The sequence below is a fragment of the Callithrix jacchus genome, chromosome 15 (assembly GCF_049354715.1).
Source record: "Callithrix jacchus isolate 240 chromosome 15, calJac240_pri, whole genome shotgun sequence".
NCBI classification, from domain to species: domain Eukaryota; kingdom Metazoa; phylum Chordata; class Mammalia; order Primates; family Cebidae; genus Callithrix; species Callithrix jacchus.
This window is the reverse complement of record NC_133516.1, coordinates 27,893,810-27,903,505: the sequence shown is the minus strand read 5'-3', so window position 1 is coordinate 27,903,505 and position 9,696 is coordinate 27,893,810. Positions and strand designations below refer to the sequence as shown.

At 46.7% G+C, this 9,696-nt stretch overlaps 1 protein-coding gene across 2 annotated transcripts in view; it reads left to right on the top strand.

Annotated features, from left to right (window-relative positions):
* The first annotated feature begins 4,775 nt into the window (after window positions 1-4,775).
* The window catches only part of CDCP1 (CUB domain containing protein 1), a 71,217-nt gene continuing 66,296 nt past the window's right edge, over window positions 4,776-9,696 (top strand). For both annotated transcript variants that reach the window (XM_054245557.2, XM_002758268.6), the window contains exon 1: window positions 4,776-4,958. In XM_054245557.2, the coding sequence (XP_054101532.1) occupies window positions 4,877-4,958 (82 nt within the window). In that variant the 5' untranslated portion in view covers window positions 4,776-4,876. The remainder of the gene's footprint in view (window positions 4,959-9,696) is intronic.

The window sequence follows — 9,696 nt, the reverse complement described above, 5'->3', positions numbered from 1 at the left end:
AGGCAGAGGTTGCAGTGAGCCGAGACCATGCCACTGCACTCCGGCCTGGACAACAGAGTGAGACTGTGTCTCAAAAGAAAAAAAAAAAGTGCCCCTTTTCTACCTCATTGCTTAATTGGTAGTTTGGCTGGGTATAGAATTCTAATTTGGAAGTTCTCTCTCTTCAGAAGTTTGAAGGTATTGCTTCATTGTTTTCCAGATTCCAGTGTTGTTCTTGAGAAATCCAAAACCACTTTGATTTTTGTTCTTTCTGGGAGACCCTTTTCTTGCCTCTGGAAGCTAAAGATTCTTCTTTTTTGTTTTTTTTTTTTAAACAGTCTCACTCCATCACCCAGGCTACAGTGCAGCGGTACAATCTTGGCTCACTGCAACCTCCACCTCCCAAGTTCAAGTGATGCTCATGTCTTAGCCTTCTGACTATTTGGGATTACAGGCATGAGCCACCACACCCAGCCTAGAATCTTCTCTTTGTTCATTGGTTTCTGATATTTCACTGTGGTGTTCCTTAATGTGAGTCTGCCTATATTACCCATTGTGCAGGACACTCCATGAGTCCTTTAATCTGGAAACTTGCATCACTCTGGCCTGGGGAATTTCTTGAGCTATGTTATTGATGATGTCTTCTCCTCTGTTTCACCTGCTCTCTCTTCCTAGGAAATTCATTTTTCAAATGTTGGCTCTTCTGAACTGGACCTCCAGTTTCCTTAACTTTTCCTTCACACTTTTTTTATCTCTTTGTCTTTTTGCTTTACTTTCTGGGAGCACCTCTAATTCTTCTATTTATTTATTTATTTTTTAATCTACAATCACTTTTTTTCATTTCCAAGAATTCTTTTTTGGTTCCCTGAATCGTGTTTGTTTGTTTTTGTTTTGTTTTGTTGTTTTATGGCGTGCTGTTACTGCTTCATAGAGAGAATGTTGTCTGGCACCAAATTATAGTTGCCTACATTACTCTAAGAGAGTTGGTAATTGTTTTGTTTTGCTTCCATCTATTTTCTTCTTCTTGTATGGTCTCTTTTGGGTTGCTGCTGCTTTTTTTTTTTTTTTTTTTAGTTTGATTACTTGGTTGGCTTAGACTCTATTATGTTAGAAGCTCTCCACAGATATCCTGAAATCCTGGTTGCTCATATTTAAAAGTGAGCTCTTGGCCAGGTGCGGTGGCTCATGCCTGTAATTCTAGCACTTTGGGAGGCTGAGGTGGGCAGATCACATGAGGTCAGGAGTTCAAGACCAGCCTGACCAACATGGTGAAATCCTGTCTCTACTAAAAATACAAAACTTAGCTGGGCATGGTGGCAGGTGCCTGTAGTCCTGAGGCAGAGAATCGGTTGAACCCAGGAGGTAGAGGTTGCAGTAAGCCAAGATCATGCCACTGCACTCCAGCCTGGGTGACAGAGCAACACCTCATTTCAAAAATAATAATAATAATATGAATTTTTTAAAAGTGAGATATTAAAAAGCTAAGTTGGCGAGGCTTAATCAACTGAAAGCCTCATGGTAGGAAGCTGGTTTAGCCTGTTTATGAGAGTCATATGTTCATATGTTTGGGTCTTTCCTCCTGGGCTGGTCAGATTCCCCAAAAGAAGACTCTTTCCATCCCCAATATGGATAACAAAGCCCTTTTGTCTCATCCTTGGAGGCAGGTTGGGGCCAGACAGCTGGGGATCTCAGCATTCAGAATGCATATCTTCCCTTTATTCACCTACTTTTACAATGTTTCCTATGCCTTCAGCTATGCCTGGCATCCCTCAGCCCTCATCCCTAGGTTTTAATTTCTCAAGAAAACATCACTAAAGTTGTTAAACTTACCAACCCTCTAATTTATCAAGATCTAAAGTTGGATAGTATAGTCAGACTCACCTCAAGGCACATGATGATGAAATTTCAGAAACCAATGAACAAAAAGAAGATTCTACAGCATTAGAGGCAAGAAAACGGTCTCACAGAAAAAACAAAAATGAGAATGGTTTTGGATTTCTTAAGAATGACATTAGAAGCTGGATAGGCAAGGGGTTGTTGCCCAGATGGGTAATGGTGGATAGGTTCCGGGATCTAACCATAGGTCTTCTCAAACTTTCTCCGAGCCTTTCTTGTTTTAACTCCTCTTTCACCCTCCAGTTCCAGAATACCTTGTGCTGCCATTTTCCGAGGATATTTTTGAGGATTTCCGTGTTAATCATGTTATTTTCCATTTTCCCCACTACTGGCTTAGGGTTCTTCCATCTCTAGGCTCCCAAGGCAGCTGCAAGTCTACGGGGTGATTTTGTGGTTGTCTTCTCTCTGTTCTCCCCACCTGTATGGGCTTATGTATTTTTCTTTTAATTCCTGTTTTGTAGCCTTTGCAGGGTTTCAGAAGAGGTCAAAATTAGATGGGACAGTCTGTTTTAAGACTCATCTTTCTTTTTTTTTTTTTTTTTTTGAGGTAGAGTCTCACTTTGTCATCCAGGCTGGAGTGCAATGGTGCTATCTCAGCTCACTGCAACCTCCGTCTCGTGGGTTCAAGTGTTTCTCCTGTTTCAGCCTCCGGAGTAGCTGGGACTACAAGCGCCTGTCACCACGCCTGGCTAAGTTTTGTATTTTTAGTAGAGACGGGTTTCACCATGTTCGCTAAGCTTGTCTTAAACTCCTGACCTCATGTTGTTCACCCACCTTGGCCTCCCTTGTGCTGGGATTACAAGCATGAGCCACCACACTCAGTGAAAACTCACCTTTCAATCTGTCATTTTTCTCTAGCACTAGATTATAGTTACCTACATTGCTTTCCAGTTCAGAAATAACCTTTTAAAATTTCCTCCTTCCCTTCAGCCCTGTTTGTAAAGACAAACATGTCCATCCTTGGCAATGCTTTTTCACAGCCACTTGGAGGACCAGGGCAGTACGTCAGGACATCTTTACTTCAATTATGCAGTTGGGTTGTCACGCGAAGGGCACTGAAGTGCCTCCCTACTTTTCTTACTTCTTTCTCTTTGCTGCTACTTTATGGAACCATCACTAATACTGCATATTTGGGAATTAGTGACTCTTATTCCATTTTCAGTTAGCTGGTGTCAACTATCCCAAGAAAGACAGTTAAGCAAACTTTGGAGAGACAAAATAGTAATGAAATAACTTGCTCCTTAGGCTTAACTTGTCAAGCAACATTTCTGATATTTTGCATTCAATACACTGCCATTCTAGTACTGTGATGGTTGTTAATCTATGTGGGAAAAACACGTGTTAACAGATGCTAGGAAAAGATGCTGGGGTATATATGCCTCCTTAGAATTAGGAGAAAAGACAAATCTGCTTTCACCCTCCTGATCAGCATAGATATTTTTAAAGAGTGTTTAGACTTTCGTCAAGATTTCTTTCTCTTGGTGAATTTGTCCTTGATTCAGTGGGGAGAACCAAGAGCATCCCTCTGTTTCTCATCCTCTCCCTTCCCTGTAGTTCTCAGTTTTCCTGTCTGTCTGCACGAGGACAGCAGTGGACTAGAAGATAATCTAAGGTCCCCTCTGGCTCACGCTACAAGCCCTCCCAGAAGTGGGGGTGTGGGCAGGGTCATGTTCCAAGTTCTGCTTCCCTTGATGGACTGTGGACTTCCAGAGGGCAGAGCTAGCTCTACTCTCATGATTAAGGACACGGAAAAGGAAGGTGTGAAACTCCTAGGAGATGATTTCCCACCCCTGTTCACAAAAACGATTGAGGAAGCCTGGAGAGGCTCAGTTTCCCCGCCCCCCTCCCCCCCAAGAATTAAGCAGAAGAGTAAGGGAAAGTTTGTGTCTTTGGGACTAGAGTGTAAACGGAGGCTGTGGCATATGTTTTGGTTCCTGTCCCAAGTCTCCCAGGTTGCTCTAGGTGACCCTGGCCCAGCTTCTGCCTACCCATGAACACAAGTAGTCCCAGGGAGTCCTTTTGGCAGAACCCTGGTCTGCCAGCTAAGAAATCCTGAACCATCCACAATCTTTCCTTGTGGCCTGGGCTTGGTGTATGGCCTGCAGGGTGGAAGGAGAACCTACAGGGCCTCTGAAGACAGACAGGTGGCACTCCTGCTGCTGGGAGGAGGAAAAGGAGTCCAGGGTCAGTCATTTTCCATTCATTTTGACAGCCCAACGTTTAACCTGAATGCTTCACACCCACACTGCACACACTACTCCATTTATAATACTACTCGAGAAGGGTACATACTACTCCATCCACAGCTCAGTGAAGGGACACATACTACTCTACTCACAATTCGACAAACGGGTGTATCTGCCTCTAATTTACTAGCTACCTGGGGACCCAGGTTATCTGTCTGGAAATACTGCAGGTGATCTGTGTGGAGTAGGCTGCAGGCTCACTCTCCTGCAAACAGTAGCTGTAGCACCACTGGCTTTAAAGTCCAGCAGACCTCTAGCCAAGTCAGGTAGCAGAGGATCGAGGGCTTGGGTGGTCCCCAAATATGATTCTCCGCCAAAACGAGGCGCCTTTGTCTCCTGGACAGAAAAGGGAAGGTAGTCTGGCTTCCTCTATGGGAGACCTTCGTGACTCTGGACAAAGAGACCTGATCATTCTCAGACTTGGGAAGGAGGATTAAGCCGGGAAAGAAGGGGACAAGTCCGCCCCAACGCCACAATGGGGAGTAGAGGAGACCCAGCAACCCGACCCCAGGAGCCCTGCGCTCTGGGTAGGAGAGGCGGTGGCTGAGGCAGGAAGGGGAGGAGGAGAGTGAGGAGGGACGCGCCAGGTCAGCTCGCGCTCCTGCTGCGCAGGGCGGGGTCGGGCCGGTCCGCCTGCGCGCAGGTGAGCGAGGCGGGGCGGAGCGCGGCTGCGCCTGGCTAGGGCGCCTGCGGCCGCCGCTCCGAGCCACCGGTCACAGTCGCTTTCCCCACCGAGGCCGAGGCGTCCCGAAGCCATGGCCGGCCTGAACTGCGGGGTCCCGATCTCACTGCTAGGGGTCCTGCTGCTGGGTGCCGCGCGCCTGCCGCGCGGGGCAGGTGAGTGCCGGGCTATGGACGTGGGTGGCGCGGAGTGGTGAGCTAGCTAGCCAGCCGAATCCGGGCGGGGATGCGGCGGACGGACGCAGGGTGCGAGGTTGCGAGGGTGCGGAGAGGGCGGGGGCGGCGAAATCAAAACGAGCAGGTGGCTCCGGGTCCCGGGGACTGTCCGGCTTCCGCGCGGGCCGTGTCGGGCGCGTTGGCCTTTCCCTCCTGGAATCAACTTTGCCCTCGGCACGTGAGCGTGTCCCGGATCCGGGAGCCTCCTGATCCTGGAGGATAAGCCCGGTGCTGGCCGTGAAGGCGGAAAAAGGAGCGACCCGGAGCCGAGCCCCGGCGACAGGTCCAACATGGCTCGCCGTGCGCCCTGGGGTCTTTGCCGGGGTTCTTGAGGACACTCAGGCAGGGCGTGGAAGAGATCTTTTCTCTCCAGGCTTGCCCTCTACCTCCTCGTCCCGTCCAGGGAGAAGGTGCAAGAAAAGTGCTTTCAGGTCCGAATTTCCCACGAGATCCCCTTTTTCCCCGTCCGCGCACTGCCTTCCACCTCTCCTAAAGTTGAAGAGCATTAATGCGAAAGTGAAAGCGCCCAGATTTCTTTTAGACGTCCCAGAGAAAGTCGCCAGGCATTTGCGCCCCCACGGAGACTGGACACTCCCGCGCCCCAGATCATCGCTTGTGGGCGGTGGACAACGGCAGGATGCTGTTGTTCCAGGGATGTGTGTAAATTTTGAGTTGTTCCGGTTGGGGGAAGGGACCGTCACGTCCCAGCGACCTGTGCCAGCCAGGAAGTGCTCTGTGGGCCCTGGAAATATAGAACGTAGTAAATAACCTGGTTTCTTCATGTAAGAACTTGATGTGAGGCTAGTACAGGTTTCGCGAGATTGGTACAGGTTTTGTATTTTTTTAATAGAGTGCTCCAAGAAGCCGTGCGGGTTTGACTCCCTTTGCTGCATTTAAGATAGGTTTGTGTTTGAGGTCGGTAAATTAGATTAAGGAATAAAGGACGCAGGTGAGGTTGAACTTGGGCCTCCCGGTGACTGCCATCATTACAAATATAAGACGGGAGCTTGTAAAATATCAGTATAAGCTCCAGGAATGCTTCCTCATTCATTCTTCAACATCAGGTGATATATTGCTACATAATAGAAAATTTAAAACCTCATTTAAACCACGGCATGAATTTTATATATATATGATGAATATATATTAGAGACAGGGTCTCACTATGTTACCCAGCTGGTCTCAAACTCCTGAGCTCAAGTGATCCTCCCACCTGAGCCTCCCAAAGTGCTGGGATTACAAGTGTGAGCCACTGTACCTGGCCAATGAATTTTTACTATAATTTCTTAGGACTGAATTTTCAAGATTCTCTTTGAATAAAAAATAGTTTAAGAATAAAAAGGAAGTGAAAATATGTGTAAATGTGTGCTGAGAAAAATGTGTGCCTACAAATCTTGGAGCTTTATTGAAACTCTGGGAATTGTTTGAGATATTTTTGGCTTTCTGTGATAACAGTAGAGAACTCCTCCAGTAGAATAGGGTGTAAATCAAGGCATTGCTAATAATGAGAGCCTCTGTTCCTGGTCTCATTTCTCCCTGTGATCTGGGGAGGCTGCCATTTTGGTCATGAGTAGCTCCAATGGAGTCCCTTCCAGGAAGTCCTTGACTGGCTGAGCCCTGTCTCGTGGTTCAATATATAGAAGCCTAGGTAGGACCTTTCCCTTTCACTTTCTTAAGTTCCTCCCTATGGTCTCAGGAACCGGCCCTTTGAGGCCACATCAGGCTCAGAGGAGAGCTTTTGTGGTCGGAGCAGTTGCCTGTAGTCTTCAAGATCTAACTGGCAAAGGCCTTCGAGAAGTTCCTGGAGTCTGTCCTGAAAGGATAGAGAAAGCCAGAGTCCTGGCACAGTGGATTTGCTTTATAAATCCGGGAAGTCTCTTAACAAGGAAATATTCAGCAGAGTAAAAATGAACTCGGTGTCACTGCAGAGCTGAAGAGTAAAGGAAAGTTTGTGTCTTGGTGTGACTTAGGTATCCCCACCAACTCCCCCATTTCTGGGAGTGCAACACTGGTTACTTTGGGATTACGGCCTTTTGAAAACCTCAATTTGGTTGCTTTCTAAGAACCACTCAGATACCAGAATCTGGGTCAATGACCCCAATCTTGCCACCACTGTTTCTTGCCAAAAATGTGAGTAGACAGATCCAATGATGTGTTTACACACCCTGGGTGAGTGTGGGTGTTCATATTTCCGATTCAAATGAGGAACTATGTCTGAAATGTGTAACTGACAGGGCTAAGGAGCCTCCCCAGCTCCTCCTCCACATCCCCACGGATTGGCATGACGTGGAGTCAGATATGTTAGCCCCAGGGCTCACCTCAGATGCTGCCATTTCATCTATGATGGTTGCACACCTTGCAGTGTACACACACACACTCTTCTGGGCATTCTCTCTGGCTATCAATGTGGGTGAAGGAAGTTAATAATTAAGATGTTTTAAGTAGCATATGGTTATTGTAGAAAAAGTGGCAATAAATATAACCAAAATGGAAAAAAGGTATCTATGAGCAAACTGCCTTGTTCACTTTGATGCGGCCTCCTCATTGTGTGCGCATGCGCGCTCATGTACACAGAACTGGGAGCGTCCCATCGTACGGCTTTAACCAGTCCCCAGTTGTTAGACATTTAGGTTGCTTCCAGTTTTTCCTATTAAAAATAGAAAATGGGCTGGGCGCGGTGGCTCACGCCTGTAATCCCAGCACTTTGGGAGGCCGAGGAGGGTGGATCACGAAGTCAAGAGATCGAGACCATCCTGGTCAACACGGTGAAACCCCGTCTCTACTAAAAATACAAAAAATTAGCTGGGCATGGTGGCGTGTGCCTGTAATCCCAGGTACTCAGGAGGCTGAGGCTGGAGAATTGCCTGAACCCAGGAGGCGGAGGTTGTGATGAGTCGAGATGGCGCCATTGCACTCCAGCCTGGGTAACAAGAGCGAAACTCCGTCTCAAAAAAAATAGAACATATCCAACAACGTTACTTGTATCAATTTTAATAAGTCTTATTCAATAAAAAGGCACTTGAAATTACGTAGCACAGATTAGAAAATGACACGAAGGGGTGAACCATTATCATCATGTTGTGGAGGTTATAAAATAGTATGAACTGGATAATCCCATTTTGATATATCTGAGAATGTGTTCTTTGGCTGTGCTGCTCTGCACACTCTTATTTTGTCCACCTACAGTTCTGGAAGCAGCACTGCTGGGATGAAGAGTAGAGAGGCTCTTAGGACTTCGGATGAGTATTTCCGTGTTGCCCGTGGAGAGCCTGTCCTGGTGTGCTTCCCAGCCATCGATGTGTTAGTGCCTGTTCTCACATTCTCCCAGGCTCTCCTCATTGTTGTTTCACCAGCATCTACGAAAGAAGCATTTTCTTCTCTCCAATTTGGCAAATAGAATCTGGACAATGTTAGTGGATTCTCAAGAGTCTCAGAAGCACCACCCTAGATAGATGTTACTAATAGCTCACCAGTGGTTTTTTTTTTTTTTTTTTTTTTTTGCCAAAAGAAAACAGAACTGGGTCCCTTGGCTTATAACACAAGCCTCACCTGTATTTTTGTCTAGCAGTGCTGACCTGGGTTTGGATGGCACGGGGTGAGGTGGGAAGTGGGTAGGGAGAAGAGTCTGCTGGTCAGAAAGACCCCTGATTGAGGAAGGGTGGGCGGGACAGTGGGAGATGATAAGACTACTGATGTGGGGGACTTGTGGCTAGGGTTCTCTGCCTTGGTGGTTAAGAAAGTTTATATCTAGTCGGACGTGGCGGCTCAAGCCTGTAATCCCAACACTTTGGGAAGCTGAGGGGGTCAGATTACCTGAGGTTAGGAGTTCAAGACCAAGCTGGCCAACATAGTGAAACAACATCTGTACTAAAAAATACAAAAATTAGCTGGACATGGTGGTGCACACCTCGAATCCCAGCTATGTGGGACACTGAGGCATGAGAATCACTTGAACACAGGGGACAGAGGTTGCAGTAAGCTGAGATCATGCCACTGCACCCCAGCCTGGGCAACAGAGCAAGACTTTGTCTCAAAAAAGAAGAAAAGTTTATACCCCTTAATTATCATTCTAAATTATAAAAATTATGCCTTAATCAAATTATTTCAAACCACTTCCTACAACCTTGTAATTTGTCCATCATCTCCCGGGCAGCTGGCAACATTCTAGACAGCCAGGTGAGGAGCGCCAATTTCTTCTCTCACCTCTTTGTAGCCTTGAGTTTATATCTGGTCTATCAGTTCTTAAAAGTAGGAACTACTACTGCTACTTGTAATAGCCAACACATTGAGCATTTGCTGTGCCTGCCACTCCTCTGGGGGTTAGCACATAGGCATATTCTGATTAACATCAGTAATCCATTCCTGAAAACATTCTGCACAAAAACACTAAGCAACACCATACATCTCATTACCTCATGTGGGAAAAATCATAGCAACCCACTGCACAGGGATGCAAAATCTCCAACAGTTTCTGAAAGCGTGAGGAAACACAGGAAGATACCCTTATATCATTAACCAATCCCATGAAGCATAAAGTGCATAAGACATCACTTGAGGACCACCAAACCATGTACTCGGTTGTTGGCAAGCACTTGCTTTGTGTGCAGTAACGTAGGGCACCTCCCTTTGTTGATACTTGATCCTGACATTCTTTTTTTTTTGGAGATGGAGCCTCACT